Source organism: Vulpes lagopus, chromosome 6 (assembly GCF_018345385.1).
Source record: "Vulpes lagopus strain Blue_001 chromosome 6, ASM1834538v1, whole genome shotgun sequence".
NCBI classification, from domain to species: Eukaryota; Metazoa; Chordata; class Mammalia; order Carnivora; family Canidae; genus Vulpes; species Vulpes lagopus.
Genome location: NC_054829.1, coordinates 71,462,867 through 71,477,719, shown reverse-complemented (window position 1 = coordinate 71,477,719; position 14,853 = coordinate 71,462,867). Strand labels below are relative to the sequence as shown.

At 42.3% G+C, this 14,853-nt stretch overlaps 1 gene segment (V, D, J or C); it reads left to right on the top strand.

Moving 5' to 3' along the window:
* The first annotated feature begins 1,456 nt into the window (after nt 1-1,456).
* On the top strand, nt 1,457-2,298 carry LOC121492595. The segment is given in 3 exon segments: nt 1,457-1,589; nt 1,771-2,056; nt 2,259-2,298. Coding segments are annotated over 3 exon segments (378 nt in total).
* The last annotated feature ends 12,555 nt before the right edge of the window (nt 2,299-14,853 follow it).

The following is a 14,853-nucleotide window of genomic DNA, read 5'->3' as shown; positions in this document are numbered from 1 at the left end:
CTACAGAATGGGAGAAGATATTTGCAAATGACATATCAGATAAAGGGCTAGTTTCCAAGATCTATAAAGAACTTATTAAACTCAACACCAAAGAAACAAACAATCCAATCATGAAATGGGACAAAACATGAATAGAAATCTCACAGAGGAAGACATAAAAGTGAGATTTGGTTCACTTTTAATCCCCATTCAATCTAAGCAGTTATCTTCTCTGACCATCTGCATTTCCTTCATCAGGAAGCTTGGAATGAGTGGGGCAGGGGATCTGTGTCTGCTGCTTGCCTGGTCTGAGGTGTCTTTGCTGACTGTTTGAGTCCTCTAGGGGGCACTGCGGGCCGTACAAGACACAAAAACTTTCTTTCTGATGGTCCAGGGTTGAATGTTAGTTAAGGAGAGAACAGAAATCAAGTGAGCCAGTCCATTATGGATAGCAAAGGTGGCGGAGTGGGGGTGGAGGTGGGGGTGGGGGAGAGAACTGTGTCAGTTCGTCTCATGTTTTCAGCTCTGCCATTTCAACTTCAGACATCTCGAGGCCATGACCCTATATCCAAGTAATTATTCTCAGAACAGGGTAGGATTTTTCCGGGCATTGTGATGTCACCATGGAAGCTCAATAGAAAACATGGTTTACAAGCTGCCAATTGTTATGAATAAAATCCCCGAAAATTACTGCCATTGAAATTTTTCAATACCGCAGATATCCTCCCTCTTCATACATCCATGCTGAGAGTGGAGAGAACAAGAATGTAGAGAAGAAGAAGAGAGGAACAAGTAAGGAACAGAAATAGAAGGAAAGGTAGAGGACAATGTTGCCTTTGACCGGCAATGTGTGACTTGGCAAGGATCAGCTGTGTAAGTGAGCAGGTGTCCACCAGTTGCACAGGAGACTAAGGGAGCTGGAAATTAAATTAGAGTGGACGTTGTGCAGACATCTTATTTTTCACTGACCAAATTCTGTTTGGAATCATTATCTATGCAGATGGGAAAGGTCTGTATTGGTTTCTAGAACTATCTTGATATCAGGAAATTGTAGATATTTCCATAATACCCAATGCAAACTATCAGATGGTTCACCATGATCAACTATTTTTCTATAACTGAATTCTCACCTTGTCTGTCCAATGATGCAATTTTGGGAATGGAGTCACTCTTCCTTATGATTTATCAAGGTTCTGCATAACCCAGAGATGCTGACACTTCTAGAAATATCATCCACCTTTCCTCACACACTAACCCATACATTTCTTACGTAAAGTGTTTATGAAAAGAAAAAGAACTCTTATATCTTTCTATACTGGAAATATTGCCCCTCTCCCTCGGCAGTGTTGGCAAGTGCAATTTTGAAGACATTACTGTGCAGTGTCACTGGGGCACTGTGGGAGGAGTCTCGAGTTTTGTGAATGATGGGACTGAGGTGTGATTGGTGCCCCGTGATTCTAGTGGAACAGATTGAGTGTAAGAACAGAGTTTCTCTGGACCTGGACTCTGCACTCTGTAGAGTAGGGGTGAAGGCACCTCATTGACTAGACACGGAATCATGAAGAGACACTGGGACGCTCTGCTGGGGCTCCTGTGGGTCCATGTTTGCTGTGAGTGAGGTGATCCAGAATGGGGGTTGGGGAGTGGTCAGGGCCACAGTGGTGGGGGGAGCTGACACTGAGCTAGAGGGTCCTATATGCTCAGTGGTGTGTCTTGGGATGTTGAGAGATTGAAAGCTGCATCAGTGCTCTCCAGTGATATCGTTTGTGTTTGTTTTTCTCTTTCAAGCAGTAGTGACAGGGATGAAGGTGGAGCAGAGCCCTTCAGCCCTGAGCCTGCAGGAGGGAGCCAGCTCTATCCTCAAGTGCAATTACTCTAGCACAGTGAACAATGTGCAGTGGTTCCGACAGAATCCCGGGGACGGCAGCCTCACCAGGCTGTTTTACATAGCTTCAGGGATGAAGCAGAGCGGAAGGCTGAACTGCACACTGAATGCTAAGGACCAGTCCAGCACCCTCCACGTCACGGCCTCTCAGCTGGAAGACTCAGCCACCTACCTGTGTGCGGTGGAGGCACAGTGCTCCCTGGTGATCTGCAGCCTGCCCCCAAACTGCCGCTGGGCCTGCAGCACCAGCACCTCCCTGGGGAGGGCATTTGCCCCCACAGCAGCCTGTGCAGTTTTACAATTTCAGCTTTCTCTTACAATATGTTTTTCCTCCTAAACTTAGGTGCATCGATGCTGTTGTTTCACTTACTTTTCTTGCCCTTTTTCTTGCCAGAAAATTCTTTGTAGGTAAAAACCTCTATGAAGGAGCTTGAAGCAAATGACACAGATGTGCATATCCAATGCCCTGATAAATAGATCTCCAGGCGCTACCTATAAAGTACCCGTAAAATAATAGAAATAGAACAGGCTTGAAAGAATAGATACCTGTCAAGAGATAGAAAGAAATACCGAGATTCTTACTTAGCCTGTAGGTGGTCCGTGTTCAAGGAAATGTGAACAGAATGTGTACAATGTTCTTTCAAGTCTCTGTTAGCTTTTTCACTCTTGGGAATAGAAATATAATTACGTATTTTTATTGAAGTCCAGGAATTCTACTCATCCCACTACATATATTTTTTGTTTTAGTAATATAATACCTGGTAAAGAAGTAGTTTATTTTATATATAAACAAAGGGAAGATTTTAGAGCATCAGTGACTTGGTTGAGCTCATATTATTCCTAAGTTAATAATCTGAGGTGACAGGAGAGCTTATCCTCTGAGTACCTGTTATCGAATGCCCTAGAGAACCACAAGTCTAAGTGACTTCTACTGATCATTTATATAATGTGTGGACATATATCACTGGCCATGGTATATCCTTTTAAGGCATTTTTAAAGAGCACCTTGTGAAGAGCTTGTGGAGATTTTCATTCTGTTCCATGAAAATGCATTGCTCTTCCTCACGTTTTGAATGAATCTATTACTTATGATCTTGTTGTTTTTTTTTATAAGCTAGATTGATCCTATGTTACAATTAGAAATTACATAGGAGGTATTTTTTTTCTGGGTATAGATTCATTTTTTTAATAAATTAAATTTTATTGGTGTTCAATTTACCAAAATACAAAAAAACACCCAGTGCTCATCCCGTCAAGTGTCCCCCTCAGTGCCCGTCACCTATTCCCCCGACCCCCCGCCCTCCTCCCCTTCCACCACCCCTAGTTCGTTTCCCAGAGTTAGGAGTCTTTATGTTCTGTCTCCCTTCCTGATATTTCCCACACATTACTTTTCCCTTCCTTTATATTCCCTTTCACTATTATTTATATTCCCCAAATGAATGAGAACATACACTGTTTGTCCTTCTCCGATTGACTTACTGCACTCAGCATAATACCGTCCAGTTCCATCCACATTGAAGCAAATGGTGGGTATTTGTCGTTTCTAATTGCTGAGTAATATTCCATTGTATACATAAACCACATCTTCTTTATCCATTCATCTTTCGATGGACACCGAGGCTCCTTCCACAGTTTGGCTATTGTGGACATTGCTGCTAGAAACATCGGGGTGCAGGTGTCCGGCGCTTCACTGCATCTGAATCTTTGGGGTAAATCCCCAGCAGTGCAATTGCTGGGTCATAGGGCAGGTCTATTTTTAACTCTTTGAGGAACCTCCACACAGTTTTCCAGAGTGGCTGCACCAGTTCACATTCCCACAAGCATTACAAGAGGGTTCCCTTTTCTCCGCATCCTCTCCAACAATTGTTGTTTTCTGCCTTGCTAATTTTCCCCATTCTCACTGGTGTGAGGTGGTATCTCATTGTGGTTTTGATTTGTATTTCCCTGATGGCAAGTGATGCAGAGCATTTTCTCATGTGCATGTTGGCCATGTCCATGTCTTCCTCTGTGAGATTTCTCTTCATGTCTTTTGCCCATTTCATGATTGGATTGTTTGTTTCTTTGGTGTTGAGTTTAATAAGTTCTTTATAGATTTTGGAATCTAGCCCTTTATCTGATACGTCATTTGAAAATATCTTCTCCCATTCTGTAGGTTGTCTTTTAGTTTTGTTGACTGTATCTTTTGCTGTGCAAAAGCTTCTTATCTTGATGAAGTCCCAAGAGTTCATTTTTGCTTTTGTTTCTTTTGCCTTCGTGGATGTATCTTGCAAGAAGTTACTGTGGCCAAGTTCAAAAAGGGTGTTGCCTGTGTTCTCTTCTATGATTTTGATGGACTCTTGTCTCACATTTATATCTTTCATCCATTTTGAGTTATCTTTGTGTATGGTGAAAGAGAGTGGTCCAGTTTCATTCTTCTGCATGTGGATGTCCAATTTTCCCAACACCATTTATTGAAGAGACTGTCTTTCTTCCAATGGATAGTCTTTCCTCCTTTTTTGAATATTAGTTGACCATACATTTCAGGGTCCACTTCTGGGTTCTCTATTCTGTTCCATTGATCTTTGTGTCTGTTTTTGTGCCAGTACCACACTGTCTTGATGACCACAGCTTTGTAGTACAACCTGAAATCTGGCATTGTGATGCCTCCAGCTATGGTTTTCTTTTTTAAAATTCCCCTGGCTATTCGGGGTCTTTTCTGATTCCACACAAATCTTAAAATAATATGTTCCAACTCTCTGAAGAAAGTCCATGGTATTTTGATAGGGATTGCATTAAACGTGTCAATTGCCCTGGGTAACATTGACATTTTCACAATATTAATTCTGCCAATCCATGAGCATGGAATATTTTTCCATCTCTTTGTGACTTCCTCAATTTCTTTCAGAAGTGTTCTATAGTTTTTAGGGTATAGATCCTTTACCTCTTTGGTTAAGTTTATTCCTAGGTGTCTTATGCTTTTGGGTGCAATTGTAAATGGGATTGACTCCTTAATTTCTCTTTCTTCAGTCTCATTGTTAGTGTATAGAAATGCCATTGATTTCTGGGCATTGATTTTGTATCCTGCCACGCTACCAAATTGCTGTATGAGTTCTAGCAATCTTGGGGTGGAGGCTTTTGGGTTTTCTATGTAGAGTATCATGTCATCAGCGAAGAGGGAGAGTTTGACTTCTTCTTTGCCAATTCGAATGCCTTTAATGTCTTTTTGTTGTCTGATTGCTGAGGCGAGGACTTCCAGTACTATGTTGAATAGCAGTGGTGAGAGTGGACATCCCTGTCTTGTTCCTGATCTTAGGGGAAAGGCTCCCAGTGCTTCCCCATTGAGAATGATATTTGCTGTGGGCTTTTCGTAGATGGCTTTTAAGATGATGAGGAAAGTTCCCTCTATCCCAACACTCTGAAGAGTTTTGATCAGGAACGGATGCTGTATTTTGTCAAATGCTTCCTCTGCATCTCATGAGAGGATCATATGGTTCTTGGTTTTTCTCTTGCTGATATGATGAATCACATTGATGGTTTTACGAGTCTTGAACCAGCCTTGTGTCCCGGGGATAAATCCTACTTGGTCATGGTGAATAATTTTCTTAATGTGTTGTTGGATCCTATTGGCTAGTATCTTGTTGAGAATTTTTGCATCCATGTTCATCAGGGATATTGGTCTGTAATTCTCCTTTTTGGTGGGGTCTTTGTCTGGTTTCGGAATTAAGGTGATGCTGGCCTCATAGAACGAATTTGGAAGTACTCCATCTCTTTCTATCTTTCCAAACAGCTTTAGTAGAATAGGTATGATTTCTTCTTTAAACGTTTGATAGAATTCCCCTGGGAAGCCATCTGGCCCTGGACTCTTGTGTCTTGGGAGGTGTTTGATGACTGCTTCAATTTCCTCCCTGGTTATTGGCCTATTCAGGTTTTCTATTGCTTCCTGTTCCAGTTTTGGTAGTTTGTGGCTTTCCAGGAATGCGTCCATTTCTTCTAGATTGCCTAATTTATTGGCGTACAGCTGTTCATAATATGTTTTTAAAATCATTTGTGTTTCCTTGGTGTTGGTAGTGATCTCTCCTTTCTCATTCATGATTTTATTTTATTTTATTTTTTTAATTTTTATTTATTTATGATAGTCATGCAGAGAGAGAGAGAGAGGCAGAGACATAGGCAGAGAGAGAAGCAGGCTCCATGCACCGGGAGCCCGATGTGGGATTCGATCCCGGGTCTCCAGGATCGTGCCCTGGGCCAAAGGCAGGCGCTACACCGCTGCACCACCCAGGGATCCCTCATTCATGATTTTATTAATTTGAGTCTTCTCTCTTTTCTTTTTAATAAGGTTGGCTAATGGTTTACCTATCTTATTAATTCTTTCAAAGAACCAACTCCTGGTTCTGTTGATCTGTTCCACAGTTCTTTTGGTCTCGATTTCATTTAGTTCTGCTCGCATTTTAATTAACTGTCTTTTTCTGCTGGGGGTGGAGTCTATTTGTTGCTTTTTCTCTAGTTCCTTTATGTGTAAGGTGAGCTTTTGAATTTGAGTTCTTTCCAGTTTTTGAATGGATGCTTGTATTGTGATGTATTTCCCCCTCAGAACTGCTTTTGCTGCATCCCAAAGATTTTGAATGGTTGTATCTTCATTCTACTTAGTTTCCATGAATCTTTTCAATTCTTCCTTAATTTCCTGGTTGACCTTTTCATCCTTTAGCAGGATGGTCCTTAACCTCCACGTGTTTGTGTCCTTCCAAACTTCTTGTTGTGATTAAGTTCTAATTTCAAGGCATTATGGTCTGAGAATATACAGGGGACTATCCCGATGTTTTGGTATCGGTTCAGACCCGATTTGTGACCCAGTATGTGGTCTATTCTGAAGAAAGTTCCATGTGCACTTGAGAAGAATGTGTATTCAGTTGAGTTTGGATGTAAAGTTCTGTAGATATCTGTGAAATCCATCTGGTCCAGTGTATCATTTAAAGCTCTCATTTCTTTGGAGATGTTGTGCTTAGAAGACCTATCAAGGGTAGAAAGAGCTAGATTGAAGTCACCAAGTATAAGTGTATTATTATCAAAGTATTTCTTCAGTTTGGTTATTAATTGGTTTAAATATTTGGCAGCTCCCACATTCGGGGCATATATATTGAGGATTGTTAAGTCCTCTTGTTGGATAGATCCTTTGAGTATGAGATAGTGTCCCTCTTCATCTCTCACTATAGTCTTCCGGGTAAATTTTAATTTATCTGATATAAGGATGGCTACCCCTGCTTTCTTTTGAGGACCATTTGAATGGTAAATGGTTCTCCAACCTTTTATTTTCAGGTTGTAGGTGTCCTTCTGTCTAAAATGAGTCTCTTGTAGACAGCAAATAGATGGGTCCTGCTTTTTTATCCAGTCTGAAACCCTGCACCTTTTGATGGGGTCATTAAGCCCGTTCACGTTCAGAGTTACTATTGAGAGATATGAGTTTAGTGTCACCATGATATCTATTCAGTCCTTGTTTTTGTGGATTGTTCCACTGAACTTCTTCTTAAAGGGGAATTTTAAGAGTCCCCCTTAAAATTTCTTGCAGAGCTGGTTTGGAGGTCACATATTCTTTCAGTTCCTGCCTGTCTTGGAAGCTCTTTATCTCTCCTTCCATTTTGAATGGGAGCCTTGCTGGATAAAGTATTCTTGGTTGCATGTTCTTCTCATTTAGGACCCTGAATATATCCTGCCAGCCCTTTCTGGCCTGCCAGGTCTCTGTGGAGAGGTCTGCTGTTACCCTAATATTCCTCCCCATAAAAGTCAGGGACTTTTTTTCTCTTGCTGCTGTAAGGATCTTCTCCTTATCTTTGGAATTTGCAAGCTTCACTATTAAATGTCGAGGTGTTGAATGGTTTTTGTTGATTTTAGGGGGGGATCTCTCTATTTCCTGGATCTGAATGCCTGTTTCCCTTCCCAGATTCGGAAAGTTTTCAGCTAGGATTTGTTCAAATACATATTCTGGCCCTCTGTCCCTTTCGGCGCCCTCGGGAACCCCAATTAAACGTAGGTTTTTCTTCCTCAGGCTGTCATTTATCTCCCTTTATCTATCCTCATGGTCTTTTAATTGCCTGTCTCTTTTTTCCTCAGTTTCCGTCTTTGCCATCAACTTGTCTTCTATGTCACTCACTCGTTCTTCCACCTCGTTAAGCCTCGTCATTAGGACTTCTAGGTTGGATTGCATCTCATTTAATTGATTTTTAATTTCTGCCTGATTGGATCTAAATTCTGCAGTCATGAAGTCTTTTGAGTCCTTTATGGTTCTTTCTAGAGCCACCAGTAGCTGTATAATAGTGCTTCTGAATTGGCTTTCTGACATTGAATTGTAATCCAGATTTTGTAACTCTGTGGGAGAGAGGACTGTTTCTGATTCTTTTTTTTGAGGTGAGGTTTTGCTTCTAGTCATTTTGCTCAGTGCAGCGTGGCCAAAAACAAATTGTATTGGGAAAAGGTGAAAAAGAGAGAGAAGGAAAGAAAAGAGAAAAAGAAAAAAGAGAAAGAAGAAAAAAAAGGGGGGGTGGAGAAGAAAAAGAGAAAGAAAAAGAAAGAAAGGAGAGAAAAAAAGGGTGGGGTAGGGTGGGGGAAGCAATCAGAAATCAAGGAGAAAGAAAAAAAAAAACACAAACCAAAACAAAAACAAAAAAAACAAAAACAAAAAAAACACGGGGGAGTATCTTCTGATTCTGTATACACTGTCCCTTGATTTCCCTTGGAACTGGTCCGTCTCGCTGGTCTTCTGGGGGAGGGGCCTGCTGTGCTGATTTTCAGGTGTTAGCACTTGGGGGAGCTGCTCTGCCCTTGCCTGGTGCAGGGCTCAGTGGGGGTTGTTCACCCCGTGCGGCCCCAGGAGGAACAACCGCAGTGGCAGCGGCCAGCTCTGCAGCTCTGGAGTCAGCTCCCGCAGTAACTCCGGGGCTCTAGGTCTGCAGGGCCTGGAGGCTCTGGGGCGGGGCCGCTGATCTGCTCAGCTCCGGGCAGGAGCGTCCTCGCTGTCCTGAGCCCTCCCGGCCTCTGCCTGTCCCGGGGGAGGCCGGATCCTGGGCTGTGTCCCAGCGCCCTGTGCTCCGGGGCCTGCGCTGTCGGATTCGCGCTCCCGCCCCGCAGCCCCCTCCGGGGAGCCGCCGCCCGAGCCCCTCCAAGCTGCTCCGGGTCCCACCGTGCGTGCTGCAGCCCTTAGGGAGCTCGGTGTACTCTCCCGGGGCGCAGGTGCCTGTTAGTGTCCCCGGGAGCCCGAGGGCATCCCCGCCCTCCTGGGTCCTGCTCCAATTCCCTGGGAGGCCTTTCCGCGGGGAAGGTTGGTGCAGCTCCTGCTCCTCCGGGTCGGGGCTGTCCTGTCCTGGGGACACTCGCCCCGACCTCAGCCCGGCTCCTCGCGGGGCCCCTCCCCCTTGGAGGCCTTTTGTGTCTTTATTTCTTTTTCCCCCCGTCTTCCTACTTGATAGAAGCACGAACTCTTCTCACTGTAGCTGTTCCAATGAAACAGCTCATTCCAGCTGTTCTCTCTTTAAATCTCAGGCTGAATTCGTAGATTTTCAGGATGATTTGAAGGTTATCTAGGTAATTTGGTGGGGACAGGTGATTTGGGGACTCTACTCTTCCGCCATCATGCCCCTCCTCCTATTACTCATGATTTTGTAACATCATTCTCAGGTTGGGAAAGCGAGCAGAAAGCTTCCAAAACTGTGCAGAGGAATCTATTCTGTTTTGTAGCCAGAGACAAAGACTTCTGAGACCAAACTCAAAGTTGAACCTATCACATGGTCCAATTACAGCAGAAATTGAATTCCAGCCTGTGCTGGTTTTTATGTTCATGCAGGACATTGGTAGGAAGGACTGGGACCCTGAAAAATCAGATGGAGGTGGATGGACAGACTCGCAGTAGCTGGGAGCAGAGGTAGCTTCTCGAATATGCGACCTGACAGTCACAGAGCCTGCAACTCTCCCAAGGACCCCTGCCCTTCATTGAATGCTGTGAAATCATAAGAATGTGTTGAAATTCCTAATGATTTTATCTTCGTGCTTGTCTTTAATGAGTGAGTCCCAGAAGTGGGAGGAATAGGTGCCTGAGCAGAAGCTATACATAGGGCAGCAGGACAGAGGCAGGAACACGTGCAGGCTCAGGTTCTGGGTCACAGCAGGCTGTGTGTGAAGTGAGCTGTTGGCAGGACCACCTGCTGTGCCTGTGCCTGCTTTGGACTCTCTGGGGCTTTGGTATGCAGCAAAGTGTGTAGTGAAGTTTGTTGGGAAATTACTACAAAGGAAAGTGTATACATGGACATTTCAATAAAGGTATTTGGCAGTTTCTTACATAACTAAACACAGTCTTTTTTTTAAAAAACATTTTATTTATTTATTCATGAGAGACACACAGAGGGAGAGAGAGGTAGAGACACAGGCAGAGAAAGAAGCCGGCTCCATGCAGGGAGCCCCATGAGGGACTCGATCCCGGGACTCCAGGATCGTGCCCCGGGCCAAGGTCAGATGCTTAATCCCTGAGCCACCCAGGCATCCTCTAAACAAACTCTTCACCTATGAATCAGTAGTGTCCTTCCTGAGTATTTATCCAAAGAGGTTGAAAATTTATATGTACACAGACTTGTACACAGGTGTTTTATAGTAGTTTTATTTTACCAAAATTTGGAAGTAAGCAGCATGTTCTTCAATAGGTGAATGAATAAATAAATAGCGGTACATTTAAAAAGTGGAATATGGTTGATGCTAAAAAGACATGAGGTATGAAACCATGAAGAGATAGGGGAACCTCATATGCATTTTACTCCGTAAAAACAGCCCATCTGAAGGGCTATATAGGGTATGATTATGAGGCTGCAATGCTGAAGCTGATCATAACTGGGAGGAAGCATGAAGACATCCATGGGAGCTTTGATCATGTTCTAGTGGCTGCAGATGAACTGTGAGTTGAGTGTTTATGGGAAACAGATGATATTAGGGGATATTCTTCGGAAGTCAAGACTGGTGACTGGTTTTACTTAGGTTTTCTCCATTTAGGGTAGAAAAAGAGAATTTGGAAGTATAATAACCTGGAATCTCCTCTCTTTTCTCTGACCTTTTCTTTCTGCATGGGGTTCAGACAAGGAGAGAATGTGGAGCTGCATCCTTCACCTGAGTGTCCAGGATGGAAACAGCACTGCCATCAACTGGAGTTATTCAGACAGTGGCTCAGACTACTTCCCTTGGTATAAACAAGAATTTGGGAAAGGTCCCCAGCTCATGATAGACATTCGTTCCTCTGTGGCCGAAAAAGAAGACCAAAGACTCACTGTTTTCTTGAATAGGATGGCCCAACACCTCTCCTGCACATCGCAGCCACCCAGCCTGAAGGCTCAGCTGTGTACTTCTGTGCAGCGAGCACACTGTGCTTCCGAGGCACCTGCTGCCTCCACTCAACCCTGTGACTGGGGCAGCCCCTGTCCTTTAGCACAGACCATCAAGTACAGCATTTGTCCTATTGTTTGTCTGCATGTGGAAACTTGTGTTAGACATTAAAAATGTATAATAAGATATTAGGATGGAGATGACCCAGACAGGGTTAGAGCATTTTGTTGGATGACTATTGTTTAATGGATTCTTGAAATGATTTAGAAATGCTTTCTTTTGAAATTTAGGTTTTAAGATGACTTTACCTTTGCTATTCACACTCCTCTCCTATGAATAACTCCTAGGTCCTATTAACTAACTATTGTGTTTCAAAAGTAGCATGTACAATTTTTTATGATTCTAAAACATTATGTGTCAAAGATAGAAATATGGGCAGTGGATATGTGAAAGCGATAAATCTGTTATCTAATAATAATGCTAACATTCCTTTTAGTCCCTACAAATACTCATTAGAATTAGATTCATGATTTTTTGGCTTTATGTGTTTTGATTTGAGCATTCCCCACTTCATCAGTTCTTTCCCTCAAATGTCTGCTTTTTTATTTTTTATTTTTCATTTAACCTGTACTTTAAAATTGCTCTGTGAGGTATTGGAATGAATTACAGTTTTGTATTAATTTTGTTCCTCTGTATTTGGGGCAAAAGTTGACAGCATCTCTATGTACTTTGGTCACTTTCTTTTCAGAAATTGTGTCTCTGATTTTACCTTATAGGCCAGGGATGATATGTACTGTTTGTGTGTTTGAGGGAAGTTAAGATAGGGAGTGATTTGACAATGCGAGCCTCAGATAAAACTCAGAAGCCTATTCTTGTTTACAAAATTCTTTAAGTATCTATTCATAATAACTCTCTCATAACATTTTGGAGAAAGAATTTTGTATTTCAATCACTGCTATATTTGCAGTACCTAGGAGAAACTTTTCCACATAACTGATTATTAGTAGATGTTAAAGAAAGAAAGAAGAGAGAATTCTTCTACTTAATTTTAATTTAAGCTTCATGATTGATGTCAGTTTACAAATTTATCAGGGAAAAATAAAAGTCCTTAAAGTGTATATGTGATTATTTGTTTTAGAACATACGGCTTCTTTTTTTTTTTTTTTAAGATTTTATTTATTTATTCATTATAGAGGGAGAGAAAAAGAGAGAGAGACAGGCAGAGGGAGAAGTAGGCTCCATGCAGGGAGCCTGATGTGGGACTAGATCCTGGGCTCCAGGATCACACCCTAGACCGAACGCAAGTACTAAAGCACGGAACCACCCTGGGATCCCCTAGAACATATTGTTTCTATTTTGATGTCTCTTATTTTCTTTTTATGTCTCTCTTAATGATACTCTGCTTGTTTGAAGATAATTCAATTTATTCTCGATTTAGGAATTTTTTGTTTTCATTATAATGAAAACCTTTCTTTCTGAGATGTATGGGAAAACTTTTATATGCATGTATCAGCCACTTTACTATTATTAGTAGATTGCACAGAGGCATTTGGACTAATGGCTCATGTAGGGATGACATACTACCAACCTCTCTGCCACTTGTTCACGTTTGACTGAATTAAATATTACTAATCACAACCTTCTTTTTTTAAAAAAGTTATTTCTCTGGTGTAGAGAAATTAAAGGTATGAAATAAGTGGTGTAAATATTTAATTGCCTCATTCTCCCACCCCTGCTCAAGAGTAGGCTCCTTTCAAGGTCCCTCGAACTTTTCTGAACTAACGATAGATATTGTTAGCATTTGCATGGAGAGTGATACCTCTTAGCTGAGTTATTGTTGTGAATTATTTGCTAACTGACTTGCTCTTACTGGGAAAGTCCACGCATTAAAATTGGTGGAAAACACCTAAACAAAGGAGGTTAGTACTGTAGCCCCAAACCTCAATAGGCTGGATTATTTCCCTCCTTATACCACCAGCTCCTGTGCAGTAGAAGCAAGGCGACTCTTGATTGGTCCATTTCCCCCAAGCTTGATAGTGGAGTCAGAGGGAATCATGCCTTTATATTATTGGTTTAATTTCTTAAGTTAGAATTAAGAGAGGATGCAGTTATTTCAGTACTGAACATTTTAAATATGTAGGTGAGAATTGGTTCAGTGAAAGAATGAAAGTACTTTTTCCAGAGTGTGCAGTGAGTACTGGCTCAGATCCAGACACGTTCTGGCTTGAAACCTTCACCATGGTTGACGCATTTGTTTCCTCCTGCCTCAGGACAATGTAGTACAAACTTTAAGGCCTTCTCTTGATCCTCTGAAGCCAAATTGGATGATGACAGTCTCCCTTTTGTTTGCTTTTTCTAGGATGGTGTGACTGAATTTGTGTGATTTCTCCCAGTCTGACAGAGTGAGGCTGCTTTGTGGAAGCGCTCACTAGCCACTTCTAAAAGCTCACTGTTGTCTTCCTGTGTGTGCTGGTGTCAGGTTATAGGGTGTGTGAAGAATGGGTGAGTGACTGCGTGTTGTGTGTGTCCATGGATCATTTGTGTGGGTCTACAGGCACACCATCTCCAGTGGCTCATGGGCAGATTCCTCATGGAGGCCATGCCATGGTTTGTAGGGTCCATGTTGGTTTACAGCCCTCCAGAAGCCCGGGGTGCTGCCCCCCTAGGTGCCCCCCCACAGGTGAGCAGTCAGCCTCAGTGTTCTGGATGGGGCTGGAAAGAATGTTCTCTTTGGTAGCTTCCTCCAGAGCTGGGGCAACCAGGTGCTCACTCACATGTTCTCTTTTCCCTCCATGGGGAAATCACAGGCTGGAAAGTTTCTCTTGGTGCACAGCTGTGCTAATGGGCAGGGCTGATGAGGGTAAAGTGAAACTGCTCTTCGTGCCCTTGTCAATCTGTCCAATCTAGATGTGTTTTGTTCCACAGTGTACTGTTTTTCTCAGCTGGGCTTTTTCATAGGCACTATGTTAGTTTAGCATATAATTCTGGAAAAGAGTGGGGTTTTTTGGGGGGGTACAGACAGAGATAGTAGAAAATTCCTATTTTGGTATTTTGATCTCAGTGTCAAAATTTTTTATTAAATTAATTAATTAATTAATTTTAAACACCTTAATTGAAAGTGGTTTCTTCCTTCCTTCCTTCCTTCCTTCCTTTTTTTTTTTTTGAAGATTTTATTTATTTTTTGAAGGAGAGAGAGCGCAGGAGCCGGGTGGAGGTGCAGAGGGAGAAGCACACTCCCCACTGAGTAGGGAGCTGATGTAGGGCTGGATCAGAGACCTCATGATATGACCCATGCCAAAGGCAGAAGCTTATCCAACTGAGTCATCTAGATGCCCCTAAAATTTTAATTTAAAATTAATTATATGGAAAATTGACTCTTTTTGGTGTACAGTGTTGTGATTTTTGAATTTTGATACATTTTATAGGTCCTATAACCATCTGAGTATCATCTACAGACCAGTTTCATCGCTCTCCAAAACTCCTATGTACCTTTCTTTTGCCTTTACATGCGTGCTTCCATATTCCCAACCAACATTGGTCTATTCTTATTTTTGTGTTTTTAAGAATGTCATCTTGATGGAAGCCTACAACACATAGAGCTATGAGAACTATGTGTCTTGGTGGGAGGAACCACATGCCACAGGGCACACGCATGA